Source organism: Pleurodeles waltl, chromosome 3_2, assembly GCF_031143425.1.
Source record: "Pleurodeles waltl isolate 20211129_DDA chromosome 3_2, aPleWal1.hap1.20221129, whole genome shotgun sequence".
Classification (NCBI taxonomy): domain Eukaryota; kingdom Metazoa; phylum Chordata; class Amphibia; order Caudata; family Salamandridae; genus Pleurodeles; species Pleurodeles waltl.
This window is the reverse complement of record NC_090441.1, coordinates 154,541,879-154,562,089: the sequence shown is the minus strand read 5'-3', so window position 1 is coordinate 154,562,089 and position 20,211 is coordinate 154,541,879. Positions and strand designations below refer to the sequence as shown.

The window sequence follows — 20,211 nt, the reverse complement described above, 5'->3', positions numbered from 1 at the left end:
CTACCACCAACCAAACACTCCCTCCACAAGATAACACAGCCAGCCTTTGGGTCACTGGGGGCAGTGGCCTAGGATACCGTACATGTGGAACTAAGGGTTTTACATGTGTGTGCGTGTTGTGAGTGCAAGTGTAGTCAGTCCATATGTCAGTGTTTTCATCAGTGCTTGTTATGTTTCTCACTACATATGTGTAGGGTAAATCCTCTCGTTTGTCAGTGCATGTGTGTTGTTTGCACTGGGTTGTGGTATGCATTTGTACAAAAACCAGATCTGAGTATGCATGGGTGTATGAGTGTTCAAGTGTGTGTTAGTGAGATGTGTGTGGTTCCCGATGCAGATGTAGTGTGTAAGGGTCACAAAACAGTGAATATTTAAAAGGTGAGCATTTCCCTAAGATGTATAATCGTAGGTAAACACGAATGTACAGTGGTATGAAATTAACACAGTTATAAAAGGAGTTGTGAACTGTGTCATCTAGCTTAGCATTTCAACCCCAACTACAGCATTAGGCAAATCAGATGCAAATTCCACAAATGTCATTTGACGTTGGATTGAGGAAGGTTTTAATGAAGGGGGTCCATCCTGCCTTTACCCCAGTAAAGAAGGCACTGGATTCTTAATATTGGATGTATATAAAACACAGTGCTCTAGCCGTTGCAAATGAAGTTGATTAAGCAGAAACCATGCATCCCTACAGTGCAAGAGAACGTGTTTGCTGGTCTATCTTTGCTGAGCGCATCAGCGAGTATGTGTGAGTATGTGGATATTTAGTATACATCAATGTGCAAGCATGTTATATGTGCATCAGTGCTGTGCCTATGTTTGTGTAGTAAGCATTAGCTCACGAGTGGAGCATGCACAGCAGGTGTGTTAGTTCATGCAGGTAATATGTGGACGTGTGTGGTCTTCGCCAGTGTGTGCACCACAGTGGTTTGTGGGCTGGGTAATTCAGTGTGTTTATGATTACCTCAGTGCATTAGAGAACGTGCAGTGTGTGTGAGAGAGTGCGCAGGTGTTTTTGAAAAATCACCCTGAACTCCTCTGTGGTTCCACTTGAAAACGTCAGCAATATCCACTCACTGGAGGAAACATGAACTTCGTCTCTTCTGTCGGGTTCCTGGTGCTCCGTGGAAGTCAGATCTTGGTTTTCATTAGGTGTTAATGAGAAGATGGACGTTGCGATTACAGGCCCTGTTTTTAAAAGAAAAGAGGTAAATTAAATCATCTACAGTTCAATGTGCAATCGCCAAATGGAACTGATGAGAACGCAAAGAGAAAAGTGGCTTGTGCGCAAGCTAAGCTGCAAAACGGCAAAACACACACAAAACTACAAAGACACTCTTGTCAAACTTGGGTACTTTTATGTTCACCAAGTTGCCTACAATCACGTTTGTGACCTTCACCACTCTTCCTGCTATCAAACCTTCTCCTCCTCTCAGTCATCTTTCTTTTTTCTCCAGGTCACCAACCCTCAAAATCCACAAAATCTCCAACTAAACTTCTTCTCCTCTAACCCAAGATGGACATATTACCAAATTAACCTTCCTATTCCTAAACAGCTCAAATGGAAATTTAACTGTGGTGGAATCTTGCGTGTATCTGTAAACTTTCAACTTGTCCATGACCTCCCAACACGTGCCCACCTGCCAAAAGCTTTTGCTTTGTGCAGTTCCTTCCAATAGCATTACATCTTTCCTTCATGTCAGGTGATGCACATACCTTCTTGCTGAACACAAAAACAGAAAAGAAACTTCCATCTCTTGGCACCAACTGAACCTTATTGTCTGTCAGAGTGGTGATATATGGTGTTGCTGCACTATTCAGTAGTCAGACTTCCGACCATCTACCAAAACCTATTAATCAAAAGAATGTTTTTATAGTGTTTGGCACACATACTGGACCTAGGATATCCAAGGCAATGTGCTCCCACGGACCTTCTGGCAGATTTGTTTTCAACTATCATGGGTTGTACTATACAGAGCCGGGTTTTAAGGTCCTTCCTGAATTGAGTCAGTGATGGTGGCTGCCTCAGATGTAGGGGCAGGGTGTTCCAGCCGCCAAGGCCTTTCATATGCAGGGTACGGTGTATAGTGCTTGTTGAGCGGGGTGGCGAGGTCTTGTGGTAGAGTAGGAGGTGACACAGTGGTTGAGGTATGCGGGTCCTAGGTCGTGGAGGGCCTTGTAAGCGAGGACGAGGAGCTTGGAGTTAATTCTTTTCTCGATGGGAAGCCAGTGGTGGTATCTTAGGTAGTTGGAGATATGTTTGCGGCGGGGAATGTCCAGGATGAGTCTGGAGGAGGTGTTTTGGATGTGCTTTAATTTCTTAAGGTTCTTCTGGGTGGTAATGGTGTAGAGGACATTGCCATAGACGTGTATGCTGGTAACCAGTGCATGGGTTACGGATTGGCTGCAGTGCTTTGGGATCCAGACATTCTTTGTTGTTGGCTACATGACCCTGTAACCCACAGCTGTAAAACGTTTCCTTGAAATGCCACCTCTCCTTCACTTTAGGATTGACCACTGTCTTTGTGAATTTCCTTCATACATGCCATACAGCGTACACATTGTTTTGCTATGAACAACACCTCTTTCTGTGAATGATAAACCTACAGCCATAATTAATCTGATGTTTTCTATATTGTACCACAACACGAAGAGACGTCTCAGTCGTTCTTCCAGGATGCTACTATAAATGAAAGCAGCAGCTAGTTTTCAACTGATTCACCGCTCCTTTGCATTCTCCACAAAGTGACACAGTTCCAACCTATAATTCATCTTCAGAATGGACTACACATCTAGGTTTGTAATAACAATCTCATATTCATTGAGACCAAAGATATCTTTCCCGGGCATTTCAGGTAAATGGCCCAAACCTCTTGGTCCAGAAGGCCAAGACAGCACAATAATAAAGATGCTTTCCAACCGACACTCAGAGATGTTTCACAAACTGTTGTGTAATGTCCAAGACCTTTATCCAGTTTCACCACTGAAGAACAGGTTCCTTTTGGTTGTTCAGGAAAAATGTAGGCACATTTACATTCTGAATGCTGACTAAAATATGTAGTAAAACAAATGAGGGGAAAACTAAATTACAAATCAACTACCTTTACATGCCAGTGTTACCAAGTACGAGGTACAGTGTAAACAAATCCATGCATGATGTTTTTGTTATTTTAATGTATGAGAGGCTCAGACTCGAACAAATGCCAATTTTTCCCGAATTTCACAATATGGAATCCAATGGGAAAATCTCTGGTCCCACCCCACAAAAAATGTGGGACCTGAACAAAGCCTTTGCTGCTCCATCTCGTAGATCCAGGAGGCACAAAGAAATGAAGCTCGTCCCTGTTATAGGTGTCAATGGGAGCATTCTAAAGAAGACAAAGCCCAGGTATCAAAGCAACCAGTTGATCATTTGAGTGCCGAAGTCATATTCCATAACTTAGAGGATGAAAAAGGCAGCAACATTTTATATATCTTTCAGCAGTGGCATTTGAGATGAAAGCAACACATGCAAACAGGTTTTTCCATAATAAAGGATGTTATTAATCAGTCTACCCAGTAATCCTAATGGAGATTATCTTTGATGTAAGGAGTGAGTGTTTGAGCTGGCAAAGCTGGTGAAATGTTGTATAAGCAACAGCTCCAATGAGTGTCAAAAAGGAGTCCCCCATCTCATGTAACTCCTCATGCATGTGCCTGCTAGTACAGGCCATAATTTAAAACTGCTTTTGCTCCTGATCCTCCCTGTTGCCCTGTGCATACTAATAGCTTTCAAATTATGTGCAACTACAATATTGTTTTTAAGGGATTTTAGACTTTGAAGACCGCTATCAAAGCAAAGGTTAGCACAGCACTGTCTGCTTGCCCGTTTCAGATCAGACAATACATTTCAATCCCTGAAACAAATTTCAGCCTAACTGACTGTTACAATACTTGATTTCTGAAAACAGAATTTGCGGACAGAGGGTAAGACACTGACATAAGGAAATATAATCCTGAGGATGTGGGTTTCTTTATTACCAAGGCAAGACTGTGGCGCTCATTACAACCCAGGGTGTATTTTCAGATGTGTGCACTCTGGAACGAGGGAGACGTTTGCACTGCAGCGCTTCCCATTCCAAAACTCAGAATGCTCTGTGTAAGAAAGTGGATTATTATTTGGGGGCTGTGGCTACCCACTTCAAGGAATAAACACAACCCTTGTCAGGGGTAACCCTCAAAGTGACTAAACTACCCTGCATTCAACCTTCTGGTAGCTACTACACAGAGCAGATAAATGTAACGTAGATTAAGATTTTTTGAAATTTACAGAGCGCAGCTATGCTCACACTGAGCCTCAAGGTACCTCATACCACTTAGCAGATCAGAAAACAGCAGACAAAAATGAGTTAAACAGAGGTGAAAAGCCAGGTTTTCAGGTTCTTGGTGAATCTATGATAGTCATCAATGGCACCGAGAGTAGGGCAAAGAGTTCCAAAGTTTGGAGTGTATTCACTGTGTCTGAATTGCAGTAACTATGTGCCATGCGGTATCTCGATCTAAATGTCAGAAGTCCATTGGTCAATCTAAGGACTCTAGAAGGGACATGGACCTTGCAGAGGTTTTGGAGAGCAACCTGACCTTTTAGGTAGACTGTATGATGAATGTGAGAAATAAGTTTGAATTTGATCTGCTAGTGAACTGGTAGCCAGTGCAGATTAGAAGGCGTATGTGAGATTGAATATCTTCTCTGGATGCACAGAAGGAATCTAGCCTCCACTTTCTCAAAATGTTGTACCTTGATGGTTGTTTTTTTGAAGCAATGTGCAAATACTTTATGCTGTACTAAAACAGTGATGAAGTCAAAATGCGAAACCATAAAAATACCAAACAGAATTAGAAAAATAGAGTAAAATGTCATAAACAAAAGGTCACCAAAATGACAAATACAAGAAGGGGAACTGGAGAGATAAATTTCTAATTTTAGTAGAAAGTTTTAAGTAGAAAGTAGAAATAGCGCCAATAATGGTCAATGGTCTCGGTGGACCAGGACCTAGGTGCAATTTGAAGGCTTACCGCAATGGGTCGGGGGTTGGGTACACCAACCTGGTTCATCCTAGTCAAAGATTTTATTTTCTGACTTAAGGCCTGATTTAGTTCTTGGCGGATGGAATGCTCCGTCACAAACGTGACGGATACCCAGTCTGGCATATTACAATGTTCATAAGAATATAATGGGATTGTAATATGGCAGGCGGGATATCAGTCACGTTTCTGATGGAGTATTCCCCTCCACCAATATCTAAATCAGGCCATTAATCATTTAAGAGCCAATCCACCATAGAAGTACGCTGCTAAGGGCCCCCATGACCTTAGGAGAGTCACTTAGAGGCTCACAGAGTATCAGGCAGAGGCCAACATCAATTTGAGGCAGCCACTGTACCCACAACATACCTAGACTCAGAAGATTGGAAGGACAAAAGCAGTATTTTGGCCAACAAAGAGTGCATCCACAAAAACTGTCCTGGCACCCTGTTCTCTTCCCTTTCAGTGTACCCCAAGTTGTACCTGAAATCCCTGCATACCTGTCAAGTAGGATTTAACACTCAAGCATGGTTTGACAATGTAGTGTCAAAAAAGGATGTTCACAATCACCAGCCTGCATATGCTGCGGAGTTTAAAGGGGCTATCTCTACTAGCTCAGTTTAGCCTATTGTTTTGTACTGAGCAGCATTTCACACTTATTCACACCTATTCAAGGCTGCGACCTGGCAGAGCCGTATTTAAAATAGCCTTCTCACAGTACAGATGGGTGCAGAGAAACTTTCTAAAGGTTTTTTCCTTAGTATTTTGACAAATCTAAATTCACCATTGAATTAGATTTTTAATAAAAACAGAGGAGTAATTATTTTTCCCTTTAATGAAATACAGTATTAGCATTTAATATTGCCCCGAGTGTTTTTCTATGGGTTACCCAGCCTTCCTACAGTGAAAATATCTTTGGGAGGCTAGTCACTGTAAGAACATGCTACCTCTCAATTTGTACATGGCCTTGTAGGAAAGTGCCTCTTTTTGTGATGGTTACCCCCACTTTGTGTCTGGTACGTGATGTGATTTTGACTGAAAATGCACTGGGGTCCTCCTAACCAGGTCCCAGATCTCTTTCTCAAAACTGTACAATTGTTTCCCCAATTAGCTAACCCTTTAGCATCCTCTAAAAGTCCATAGTAAGTGGTACCCCTGGTACTTAGGGCCTGAGGTACTAAAAAGGGTCCCTATGGGCTGCAGCACTAATTGTGCCACCCTAAGGGACTCCACACCAAAGCACATGCCAGGCTGCCATGCAGACTGTGTGTCTTGGTGCAGACAAAAGTGAAAACAAGACATGTCATACAGCCCTGGGTGCCATGTCCCCTACCACTGCATGTAATATCTGTAAGTCACCCCTACAAAACTCCCGACAGCCCTAAGGCAGGGTGCTTAATATTACATGTGAGTGCATACCTGAATGAGCAGATATGTCCCTGTGCTGGTCAGTTTCATTACTGCCAGTGCAAGGGACAAGAGAAGCCATTTTAAACATGTGCTGGACCGTGGTCAATACGAGTTTCCCAGCTACATGATGGCTTCACTGAAAATAGGGATGTTTGGTATCAAATATTTCACATTGATAAACCCACACTGATTCCAGTGATCGATTTATCAATACATGCACCCAGAAGGCACCCTAGAGGTGTCCCCTGGAAACCTACCAGCCTCTGGTGTGCTTGCAGAATGGTTTTTGTGAGCCTGCCACCCGATACACTATCCTGGCCCCCTAGTGTGATATCCTTCTACTCTCAGAAGGCCCAGAACAAAAGCCTGTCTGGGAAGAGGGTGTTACACTCTTCCCACAGGATGACCAAGCATAATAGGATGCCACCTTTGGATTGTGAATCTAGGCTCCCACTCACAGGAGACTCTTGGCACCTGGAGAGGCAGGAAAATTAGCTTGTCAGGAAGGCATGCCACCCTCAGGCTAGTGCTACCCCTGAGGTGGGCTGATCCGAGATGAACACGATTGTTCAGAGGTAGTCATCTTTATGATGGCATACCTAGAAATTCTGGGACAGGATTATGCCCACTTTATGCAGGAAGTGATCATATGGGGGGCATAGTCACCCCATGGGTCAGTAGCCTATTGGCTGCTACCGTACATTCCCCTAATGCCCCTAAATTAAGTAATTAGGGGAGCCTCTGGCTCCAGAAAAGCAGATCCTGATGACTTAAGAAGACCAAGTACACTGAAGAGCCATGAAAGCAGAGAGGAGAGAAGAAACAGCTGACCCAGTACCAACCCCGTCGGCCTGTCCGCATCTCTCACCAAAAACTGCACCAAAGTCGACTTGTCCTGCAGCTGCGACTCTAAAACCCCGGGACGACTGCCTGCCTTTGATAAAGACTCAAGACCACCTGTGAAAAGCAGACCTATTTGCCTTCAAACTCCACTTCGGAACTGTCAAAATGCAAAACCTGAAGCCACCACTGCACCAGTCGCCTCTGGCCAGAGTTAAAGTGGACCACCGGTGTCATCAAGATCCCCCAGCCCTCCAGAGTCAAGGCCATTGGGGTTTCACCCCTTCTGGACTGCCTGACGACACCTGCAGCCTCTGCATGCAGCCCCTTCTCTACTGCAACTGCTCCAGTAGAAGACGCTTTTGCACCCCTCACCCCTGGGCCATGGGGAAAAGGACCAAAGGTCCCCACCTGTGCCCGAGCATCATGAGGCCTAAGCCCCGCTATCGGTTCAGCTCGACTGGCATCCTAGCCAGAGCCCACAGCCTCTTTTCGCATTGATCGATCTTCATTGAATCGTATTAGGCACCCCATGCCGTTTTGCACCTTGCACGCAGCTACCCTTGTGCCACTGGTGGTGTACTGCTGGTGCTGCCTTGGACCTTGCACATCACCCACCTTAACTCCTGGAGATTGGTCTTGTAAGCCACAGTACTGTACCTGCTTGCAGAACTTGTTCTTCCTCCCATAATATAACACTGCAGAACTCAGAAATTAAAATAAGTGCCCACTTTTTAAGTGAAAAGAATATACATTTAAAAACATGCTTAGGTGGACAATATTTTTCTCTGATGCCTAAACATATATAAAGATACTTGATATTTTTATAAATTGGTGTGGATTTCCTTCTTGAGTTGTGTGTTTAATTTATTGACTATTGTGGGTATTTGTAGATGTTTTTCACTCCTCTGTGTCAAGTTTAAGGCTGCTCGACCACACTACCTCCACATAGAGCACTTTGGGTGTGCATAGCAAGCCTCTGTCCACTCACAAGGGAACCCCTGGACTCTTCACATGGTATATCTAGTTATTGATATACCACATAAAGAGCCAGCCTCCTACAAACCTACTTTTAAGTGCCATGCATCCTGCATTGAGGGCTACAAGGCCTACATAGGAGTGACTTATTTAAATGTAAAACAAAGGTTTTTACCTGTCAAAAGGGATCCACTTTGACAACTCGCAGTGCGTGTTTTCCACTGTTACAGTCTCGCTACAGTGGGAGGTCTGAAGCCAAGTTTGCACTACCACTGTAGTGGATGGCACAATTGGTGATGCAGTCCACTATTTGGATTTAACCTCCAGGTTGTCGGTACACCATTGTACCATAAAATAGAGACATATAGTTAAGGCAAATATAACAATTAGAAATATGCCAATTTGACCACATTAAAAGGCAGAACACGGACACTCTACTGCTAGAAAGCAGGGGCAAAGAGCACATACTTCTAAAGCCAGCAAAAATATACGTTCCAGCAAAAGGCAAATGAAATCAAGGGTTACCACGCAGAAAAAGCAGATAATTCTGGCAATGCCTCACTTGCCAATTACCACAACCTGTGGTATCTGAAATTGCAGGTGAACAATTACAACACCAAGTTAGTCTACTTGGAATAAAAGCTTATGTTTCTTTCCATTGTTTATTTTAAAATATGTACCGTATGCTGCAAAATGAAAGTGTGAGAAGACAGTAAGTCTGAGATCCCAAGCTTTCTCAAGGATTCTTATTTAAAACTGCAAACCTCTCCACCACTTTTTGCACAGAGGTGTCTGTTTAGAACACAGCTGGCTCATTGGGGAGGAGGACCAGTAACTAAACAATAATCAAACTCTTGGCGTTCTATAAAAATTCTCACACTTTGTTTATCATATGGGATTTCCAGTTCAATGTAGTGGACTACTGTTAATTGTTCTGCCTAAACTTGGTTTGAGTTAGAGTATACAAAGGCTAGGTTGTGTCCTTATTGGACAAATCAAGTTTGGACTCCAGCCCTATTTCTGTCTGTTTTCTCAGCAATAAACTAAAAGGAATATTTTACTTACCCTGCAAGCATCTATTTCTAGCCCGTAGTGCCATAGATTAATATGCTTAGCATACTCCTGCCATCTAGTGTTGGGCTCGGACGTTTACAACTTGCTTTTCTTCAAAGAAGTCTTTTGAGTCACAGAGTATAGTGACTCCTCCTACCGTCTGTATTACGCATGGTCATGGCCTCCTTTGTTACTTGTTTTTTGGCTCATCGGGTGAGCTTAGGATAGGAGCATGAAATTAGATAGTAAAGATGAACATGCAAGGTATAGTTTGAGAAAGATAAATATTAAGTATAATAGTGGGATCGTCAGCAATTAGCTTCTGTCCGAGGAGAGTGGTGCATATGAATATACAACACTACACGCTACGAAAAGATGCTTACAGATACATATGCATAACAGTGAACGTAAAGCAGAGCTCCTCAAATGCGGTGACTAGCTAATGGCTGATTTAGGTGCTTGAAAAAGTGTTTGCAATACTGCTTGACCAACTTTAGCCTGTTGGTTAGCTAAGACATCAATGTCTTGTGAATGTGTGTGGGTTAGTCCATGTGGCTGCTTTAAAGATATCCACTAGTGGACTGTTTTTGCAGAAAAGCTACTCCTTTTTCCATATGGAATAAGCTCTGGGAGCAGCAGGTATCATACGTTTGGCTTTGTGGTAGGAGGTTTGAATACACCTTACTATTCACCATGCAACTCCTGCTTTATAGATCGGAGAGCCTTTTTGAGGATTTGAAAAGGCTACTAAAAGGTTGAGTTTTAGGAAAGGTTTTTGTTCTGTTGATTTCAGCGCCAAGATACCACCGGGTATTCGCACACTTTAGAAATTCTGCTTATTCAAATTACACTCATTCATGTGTAATACAGTACCGCTCTCCTAAGACTGAGTGTGTGTAGAGCTCTTTCCGCTGCACAGTCTGGTTTTGGAAAGAAAAGTGGGAGCTCAATGGCTTGGTTTATATTAAGAGAGACCACTTTAGGGAGAAATGTAGGGTTTGTTCTTAGTACCAGCTTATGAGGATAGACTAAGAAGAAGGGCTCTTCTAAAGTGAGCGCTTGAAGTTCACAGATTCGTCTTTGAGATGTTATAGCTACTAAGAAGGCTACCTTCCATGTGATGAACTGCAGTCTACATGAATGTAGTGGTTCAAATGGAGGACCAATAAGTCTGGGGAGAACTATATTAAGATTCCAGACAGGTGCAGGTGTGATGGAGGGAGGATTAACTTTTTAATTCTTCCATAAAAGCTTTGACAATTGTAATTTTAAACAAAGAAGTTCATGTCTGTTTTGCCTGTACACATCTAGTGCTGCTAAGAGTAATCAAATGGAGGCATATGCAAGACCTGCTTTTTGTAAATATAATAAGTAGCAAATAAGGTCTTGCACTGTTGGGGAGAGCAGTTGGATTTGTTTTGTTAGGCAATACTGTACAAATCTTTATTATGTTGCTGTGCAACACGCCCACGTGGTAGTCCTACAGGCTTGTTGAATGGTCATATGTTCTTGTGGAATATTTAGGTATCAAAATTCTAGGACCTCAGGAGCCAAATCACTAGATTTAGTTGTCTGGGATTGGGGCGTATGACCCGGTTTTGCTCCAGAGTTAGAAGGTGTAGCTATATTGGTAGTTCTTCGTGTGGCAGGACCGATAGTTGTTTTAGTAGAGTTGCGAACCATGCATGTAGACCCCATGTTGAGCTTTTGAACTGGTTTGTGTAAGCTTCTGAACTGGAGATGTAGCTGGTACTGGCAACAGAGGTAGAGTAAGTGGGGGAGGAGATGATAATAGACAGCAGTGGATAAGTGGCTGGAAGAGAAGGTGGAGGTTCAGGTGAACATTGGATGAGACTGGTGCTCCTCTCATGTTCGAACATGGGGGCTTCTGTGGTTGTGACACCATGATTTCTTCCTCAAAAGTGTTTTTGCGTTTTGGCAATGTACCTGTAGGTGGGAGAGGTGGTTTGGTTACCACCCTTCCTGTATCTCTGTTAATGACCAGAATCTTCTGCCTGGCGTCAAGCTTTTCCTGTTGTTTTGGTAAAATAGGCTGAACCAGCCGTTCTTTTGCTTCTGTCGAATATTGTGGTTTTCAGGGCAGGGTTTGTTTTAGGCCTCAAAGCCTTTGAGGCCAAAGACATTTTAGATGTGGATGCAGTTTTTGACGTCGGCTTCGGATACAAAGGTGTTTTCAGCACTGAGAGTGGCATGGAGTCTGAAGGCGCCCTCGGTTTCTCTGGCCCAGAGTTTGACTTTGAAGTGGTTTCCAACGTTGACGCTGGCTACGAAACTGGCTTTGACTTTGGAGCAATCAGTGCCTTGGTTTTCTCCTGGCCTTAAGGATTGATCTGGCAGAGGGACGACTGTCTGCTCCTTTGCATAGTGCCGGATACCTCCATGGCCCGAGGGCAGCGGGGTTCTGTGAGCCTGGGTTTGTACCACTGCTGTATGGGTCTGGAAGGCTTTTGCCATCCTGCTTAAGTGCCTCATCAAAGTGATCTGTTGGGCTTTCAATTCTTGGTCGGAGTAAAACCCTTCTCCACTGTCAGCAAGAAGAATGGGGATATCCATCGGACCACCTTGGGTCTCTGCCTCATCTTCAATGTTGCCCTCTGTGTTGAGGCTGTGTTCTCCATTTGGTTGCACCTGTTACCCGAAGATATCAGGTGAGTCTTCAGTTCGGTGTGCCTGCTTTATGCTATGGGCACAGTGTCGCTCTCTTTGTTGTTGAAACGTCTTCTTCGATCGGAAGGCCTGGCATGCTTAACGTACAAGTTACTTACCTTCGGTAATGAAAGTCATGGTAGAGACATATTCTAGTTGCAGATTCCTTACCTTAGAATTTCCCCCAGGCATCAGAATTCATCAGGAGATTTTTCTTCTAGCAATACCCTTGCGCGACGGTAGGTGGTGTCGGTTGACTCTGCAGGAGTTGTTGGCGTCGTAGTCGCCGTGATGACGTCGGGAATAGTATATAGACTCCGCCTTCACGCAGTGACGTCAGTTTCTTTTAACGACTTACCACGCCAAAGCGCAGAGCCGCTAAGAACACTGAGATTGGTGCGCCAGAGCCTAGGACCTGAAGGGAGAATCCCTGTCCCTAGATATCAGTTCGCAAGCGGAGAGCTAAGGAACCTGCAACTAGAATTTGTCTCTACCACATATTTTGTTACCGAAGGTAAGTTAACCTGTACATCTGATAGAGACTTCTAGTTGCAGATTCCTTACCTTAGAACAGGTACCCAAGCAATGCCATCCTCGGAGGTGGGCTGCGAATCAAGATCATACTAAGAAGTCCTGCAGGACTGAATGACCAGGCAGTAGTGTTTAGAAAAAGTGGGCAGGGATGCCCACTTAGCTGCTTGATAGATATCCAGGACAGGGACTCCACGTGCTAACGCAGTGGAAGCAGCAGTTGCTCTGGTGGAATGAGCACGCAAGCCCTCAGGGGGTTGCTTCTTGGCCGAAGCGTAGCACATTTTAATGCAAAGAAGCACCCATCGAGAGATGGTACGCTTTTGCACTGCCTTCCCTTTTTTCACACCCACATACCCGACAAAGAGTTGATCGTCCACCTGGAAATCTTTAGTACGATTAGGATAGAATGCCAACGCTCTTTTTGGGTCCAGGCGGTGGAGTCTCTCCTCCTCATGAGAAGGATGTGGGGATGCATAGAAAGTAGGCAGAGTGATGGACTGGCCTACATGAAAGGCGTAACCACCTTTGGAAGGAAGGAAGCCTTAGTGCACAACACCACTTTGTCAGGGTGCACAGACAAGTATGGAGGTTTAGACGAAACAGCGTGAAGCTCACTCACCCAGCGAGCAGAGGTGATGGCAACAAGTAAGACAGTTTTGAAGGCGAGGAGCCGTAAAGGACAATTGTGCATCAGCTCAAAGGGAGTACACATTAAAAAAGTAAGGACAAGATTGAGGTCCCACTGAGGCATGATAAATGGAGTGGGAGAAAATAAATGGGTGAGACCTTTTAGGAATCTACTCAGAATAGGAGATTTAAAGAGTGAGGGCTGTTCAGGTAACCTAAGAAAGGCCAAAATGGCAGATAAATACCCTTTAAGGGTGCCCAAAGCAGAGCCCTGCTGGACCAAAGAAAAAATTAAAAAGAACCTCAGATAGAGGGGCAGAGAAGGGATCAACAGATTTGTTGGAGCACCATGCCACAAATTGATTCCAACAACAGGCGTATACAGTTTTGGTGGAGGGACGCCTGGCTGCCCAGATAACATTGCAGACTTCAGGTGGAAGATCAAAAGTTGTCAACTGTCGCCGCTTCAGCTCCACGCATGAAGGCGGAGGTTTGACAGGTTCGGGTGAAAAACCATCCCCTGCTGCTGCGACAGAAGATCCACCTGTAGAGGAAATCTGAGTGGAAGATCGATGGACATGCTCGTTCCTGATCTTCTTGAGAACTCTGGGCAGAAGTGGTATAGGCAGAAAGGCGTAAAGGAGGCTGGAGTTCCACTCAAGACGAAAAACGTCTCCGAGCGAGTGCCACCTTGGAAACTCCAACACGCGAAACAGCTGACATTGCGAGTTCTCTGCGGAGGCAAACAGATCTAACCAAGGCTCTCCCAACTCCTGAAAGAGACCTTGCGCCACCTCCGGAAAGAGAAGTCATCCGTGATCGGCTGTCCATCGACGGCTGAGTTCGTCCACTCTGGCGTTAAGAGAACCCACCAGATGTTGACCCACCAGGGTAATGCCCTGATGTTCCAGCCACGTCCAGAGGTGTAGTGCCTACTGACAAAGGGTCCAGGACCCTACTCCGTCCTGTTTGTTGCAGTACCACTTGGCTGTAGAATTGTCCGTGAACACTTGCACTACTTTCCCTTTGAGAGAGGGAAGAAATGCTTTCAACGCAAGCCTGATCGCCCAAAGCTCCAGAAGATGGATGTGGAGCCCAGACTCCGCCGGAGACCAGAGGCCTCTGATCTCCGCCTCTCCCTTGTGGCCGCCCCAACCCAGAAGTGATGCATCTGTCACTATAGATCGATCTGGTTGCGGAAGGGAGAGCAATCTGCCGTGGACCCAATGCGGATTTGAAAGCCACCACTGCAGGTCTTTCGCAGTCCCCTCTGAGATCTGGATCATGTCGGAGAGATTCCCCTGATGCTGCGCCCACTATAACTTCAAGCCCCAATGCAGAGCCCGCATATGCCATCTGGCATGTGTTACTAGCAGGATACAAGAGGCCCAGCAGCCTCAGAGTCAGTCTCACTGAAATCCAAGACAGAGGACGAAAGATCGGAATCATAGCCTGAATGTCTTGGACTCGCTTTTAGGGAGGATAAGCCTGAAACTGCACTGTGTTCAGAACAGCTCCGATGAAAGGGAGCGTCTGAGAGGGAGTCAGGTGTGACTTTGGCATGTTTATAGTGAACCCCAGCGTGTGCAGGAGGTTCGCCGTAGTCTGAAGGTGGGAAGACGACTTTCTGGGGCGAGTCTGCCTTCAACAGGCAGTCGTCGAGGTAGGGGAAGACAGACACCCTTAACTTCCACAGATGAGCTGCAACCACCGCCATCACCTTCGTGAACACCCGAGGGGTGCTGGTAAGGCCGAAGGGGAGCACAGTAAACTGAAAGTGCTCGTGCCCTACCACGAATGGTAGGTAACATCTGTGGGCAGGCATGACGGGGATGTGGAAATAAGCGTCTTGTCCAATGCTACCATCCAGTCTCCTGGGTCCAAAGCAGATAGAACCCGAGCCAGGGTGAGCATTCTGAATTTCTCCTTCTTGAGGAAGTAGTTCAGGCCCCGAAGGTCTAGGATAGGACGTAAACCCTTGTCCTTTTTCAGAAAGTAGCGGGAATAACAACCACGACCTACTTCGGGCACAGGGACCTTGGTCAAGAGAGTTGCGACTTCCTGGCGGAGAAGTGCCAAATGATCCTCTGGAAGGTGACTCAAGGATGGAGGCATGGCTAGTGGAGCAGATTCTAAAGGGAGGGAGTAGCACTTTCGAACGATCTGCAAAACCCACCTGTCCGTTGTTGTGGACTGCCAGTGGGGCAGGTGATGGTGAACTAGGAGGGTTTGGAGGCTGCAGCAGGGGCAGAGGTGGACTGGGTAGACCTCTGGTTTCCTGTCCCATGCCCAACTGGGATTTCGCATCCCCGGCCACGCAGAGGCTGGACAGCATGGGTGGCACAGTGGCTGGGTGGAGGACGCGACAGGGACCCCCTCCATGGCCAGGAAAGGGGCGAAAAGCGGACTGCGGGGGGCGAGGGGCAGAGGAAAGTCCAGTGGACTGAGCCATAGCCTGGGAATCCTTGAATCTCTCCAAAGCCGATTCCGCTTTGTCTCCTAAGAGATGGGAGCCATCAAATGGCATGTCCATGAGGGACTGTTGGACATACCCAGAAAAACCAAAAAGTACGCAACCAGGCGTGGTGTTTCAAGGCCACCGATCTGCCCAGAGAGTCGGCCTTGTCCAGCCCACAACGGATTGTGAACTTTGCTGCATCTCTCCCATCGTGCACAGCTTGGGAGACAATAGCACAGGCCTCCTTTGGTATCTGCGGCAGGACTTGTGTAACCGTATCCCACAAAGAGTGGGTTTAGTGGCGTGTGGTGTTCAGACCGCAGCGCGAGACGTGAGGAAGAAATAACTTCTTACTAAACTGTTACAGCCTTTTTGATTTGCTGTCTTGGGGTGCAGAAAGGAATGCGCCTTAAGAAGAGTAAGCCTGGATGACAAGACTTTCAGGTGTTGGGACAGGAATTTAGGGTCGGTCGGAGTGGGCCAATGGCGGTGTGCAATAATCCTATTCACAGGAGCCCCTGTGTTGGGTTTGGACCAAGTACCCAAAAGGACATCGCTGAGGGCTTCATTGAATGGCAAAAGGGGTTCTGATGTGGAAGCCCCAGGTTGAAGCACCTCCGTCAGGAGATTGGACCTGACCTCTACAGTAGGAAGCTCAAGGCCAAGGACCTCAGCTGCCCTATTGACCACCATACCATAAGTTGCTCCCTTTGCCGTAGCCACGATAGGAGGAGACAGCATGCCAGCATCAGAAGTATCCAGACCACTGGCGTTGCCCAATTCCTGTGCCCAGTCCAAAGATGGGTCATCCTGGTATTCATAAGGGTCCAGGGACCCCTCCAATCCCTCCCCTAATTCGTACCCATAGGAAAAAGGGTCTGAATCTGACCCGGGGCGAATATGCCCCATCAAAGACAAGAGTGTCATCGGCCGATGCCGCTTGGGCTCCGAGTCGTCGGGGATAAGGATCGGGTAGACATCGAGAATGTGCACTACTGACATTAGGAGTGTTGGCAATCGACCTGGTGCCGGGGAAGGTCTCAAGGGTGCGAAGGCGCCGTATCGGGGATCGGTCCGCCCAAAGATCATGGCCTCATAGAACTCTTCAAGTTGGGCTCTTCCCGCGTCATGTCAGCTGAGCAACGGGGCGAAGTCTGAGAGCGATGGGCCCTCTTTGACTTCTTCTTCCTTGCACCTGAAGATTTAGAATATGACTAGTGGTGATGGCTCCTCAAACGGTTTAGAGACAATCCTCTCGATCAAGACCGGGACTTATGCAGAGTTGAGTGCCGGGCCGCTATTAGCTTTAGGGAGCGCTCCCTCAAAGCCTTCGGGTGCATGGCCCGGCACTCGGAGCACAACTTCCGGTAGTGGTCGCGCTCGAGACACCACAGACAAACCCAATGAGGATCCGTCACCAACATCGTGCGGTGACATCCTCGACGCGCCAAAAATTCTCACAAAAACTCGACAAAATGGTAAAAGTCGGTCAAAAACAGACTAGGGTAGCTCTTCTCCGGATCAGCGCATGGCGCGGAAAGAAAAGAACTGACGTCACTGCGCAAAGGCGGCGTCTATACACTACTCCTGACATCTTCTCGGTGACTACGACGCCCGTGGAGTCGACCAACGCCACCTACTGACGCACAAGGGTATTGCTCGAAGAAAAATCTCCGGATCCAGTCTGACGCCTGGGGGAAATTTTAAGGTAAGGAATCTGCAACTAGAAGTTCCTATCAGATACAATGTTTTGTCATGTTCTGGATACAAGCAGAAGTTGCAGACTGGATGGTGATACGGTGATACTGCCTGGTGTACTTTGCATGGCACTTGGGGAAGAAGAAGGAGGAATCACTATAGCTCATGGCTTGAAAGACTTCTTTGAAGAAAAACAAGTTGCAAATGTCTCAGCCCAACACTAGATGGCAAGAGTATGCTAAGCATATGTATCTACGGCCAACACATGCTACGAATAAATACTTTCCTCAAATTAATTTTTATTTGACATTTAAAACTTTGTACAAAAGTTGCTAATATCAATCAAAGTTATTCTACATAATCTAAAGCCTGTCAGAGTTGAAAGTTAAGTATGGTTATATTCTTCAATTAAATATGGATGTGAAAAAGGTACATTCAAAGTCAGCCACACAGAACATCATAGGAACATGCATTATGTACGAGCAATCAAAGCAATTGGCAACACCTAGGAGCGTTTGCCGAACACAGATCATAACTGATTTTGTTGAGAAATCGAAAAGCACAATGGCTATACAAGCATGAGAAAAGTGGCATTAGGAGAATTATTTTCAGGTGCTTTCTTCTAAAGTATATTGGAGAACATTAAGCACGCACTAACATAGACCACAAACAGCCGTTACATCTAACCTTAACTAAAGCACAAATCACCATCTATTTCCTATGCCCATTAAATGGCCAATCCTCTATCAATCAGAATGACTCTCTTTTATGATTACTTTGTTGCTGTCTATTTTTCTGCTGCCTTTTGCTCAGTTACCCATATACTTGTGATACCTCCACGTTTGTGCTGCCGCATGGGCTTTTAGATACTGTCACTGCTCTGCCCTAATTGCTTGCCCCAAGTCATATATTAGTGCAGCACAATCATGATTCGGTGCTCACTTGCCTCATGCTGCCCTCTCCACTACTCAAATAACTATTCTTACTTATAGTTACGTATTACTGTCCAAATTGGACTTTGACTTGCACACAGTCTATGGAAATAACTGGAAAAAAAAAACCTGAAGGCTTGTTCATTAATGGAGGAGTACTACTAGAGTTAGCTGAGAGTGTATTTTTTAAGTAATAATGATTGTAGCAATGGACACAGAACTGGAGGTAGTAGAGTAGACATACCTCTAGCAGTGCTGAACGCAGCCATAGAGACAGTACAGAGACATTATGGAGTAGGACTGGAAGAGCGGATACAGTATTGTAAGCAGGAGTGATCCATCTGAATAGGGTATTGCAATATTTGCCCTTAATGGTCATCTTCCCGAAAGACCCCTCCTTACTAGTGCCATATTCAGCACCAACTTTTTTACTTTGTGTCAGTTTCTGCCACTTAAGTCATTGGGTAGATTTATATGTGAAAGTCGAGTTATTTGTTAATCCTTACACATCTACAACTAAAAGTATCTTTAATATTTTGCTGGTGGTAGCTGTAGCTTACACTAGTGTCCAAAGCTGGAGTCACAACTTCATATACAATAAGCAAAGATTTGGTTTTGTTATTGATACACCAAAATCACTGGAGTCTTTTATTCCTGTCTCATATATGTCTATGGAAGAACTATGTAGGATGGAAATGACTACTGAATAAATGGATTTATTATTCAAAATGTCTCAAAGGCATTAAATGCAAAATATTAGTCAAAATCTCTAACAGGAATCAGGATAAGTGTTTAACAATTTTTCAAACCCTAAACAAATAAATAATTTTACGTTACCCAACGAGAACAAGGCATGGTGAATTTCCTTCATTACATTCTCATAAAGTTCCTTTTGCCATCTGTGTAAAAGCTTCCACTCCTCACTGGAGAAACAGGCAGCGACATCAAGGAATGTTACTGGTGTCTGTTAAAAATGTGTTATATCACAGATCAGCAATTTCAAATAAAATACGTAGAGGTCAATGAACACTGACCAAATACAGTCTTCATTCCATATGCTTTATCATTCAAGTTCTACTTAAGGTGTGAAAACTAACAGAAGACCGATTATTATCCTAAACATAAACACTTGTATTGCTGGTAAACATAAGAATGTTGCATACAAAATAAGCAACATTCTTACATTTCAAAAACAGCATATTTTGATATTAAGAACTAGATGAGAATGGAGAGGACTGGTCAGAATAAGTTCCTATTCCCTAGTACAGAGAAATTAAATAAAACAAGCACTGGCAAAGCTAATAGTTCTAGCATTGGCAATGACCTCTGGCTTTGTCAGTGTTATTTTGCTAGTGAATGTGCCCCTGCCATGCACAGATATCTTATCAATAATTTTACTGCAGATGTTAGTGACATTATCAATGATGTTATCAAAAATGTCATGAGTGCTGTAATTTGTGGAGTAATTAGCAGTGCATGGCAAGGGCGCGAGTTATCATTACTTTAGATAACTCTAAGTATAACAGGTGAATTTCTATGGTTTTGTACAAGTAAATTCAGAATCTAACTCTAACGTCCCTGTAACCTGTAGTTTTTTCAATGAATGTCTTTGTTTTTTTTTTAAACAAAGTTTTTTTTCATTACTATACGTTAATCCAACCACCTCCATGCAGCAGAAGTCTCCTGAAGCATGGCCCTAAGGACCCCATCCCCCAGGGTGCAGCCTAATTATTAATGATTTTGATGGGGGATGAGGGGCCGCATGCCCTCCCCTCGCCCCGCACCACCTAGGGCCAATTGTGGCCCAGGGGAACCCATCCCCCAGGGCCATACCCTCACGGTCCCAGCTGGCTCCCTGCCTCCTGCGAGAGCCAGCACTGCTGTCACACAGAGGAAGCTGATAGTGTCCCTCAGTCTGTGAGAGCAATTGTTTCCTCAGTCTCCTTC

The 20,211-nt window shown here is 45.1% G+C and overlaps 1 protein-coding gene across 1 annotated transcript in view; it reads right to left on the bottom strand.

The window, feature by feature from the left end:
* The window catches only part of LOC138286355 (zinc finger protein 845-like), a 367,802-nt gene that overhangs the window by 25,149 nt on the left and 322,442 nt on the right, over window positions 1-20,211 (bottom strand). Inside the window, exons 22-23 of the mRNA XM_069226512.1 lie at window positions 19,102-19,228; window positions 1,081-1,191 (exon numbers count right to left, since the gene is read on the bottom strand). Coding sequence (XP_069082613.1) covers window positions 1,081-1,191; window positions 19,102-19,228 — 238 coding nt within the window. The remainder of the gene's footprint in view (window positions 1-1,080; window positions 1,192-19,101; window positions 19,229-20,211) is intronic.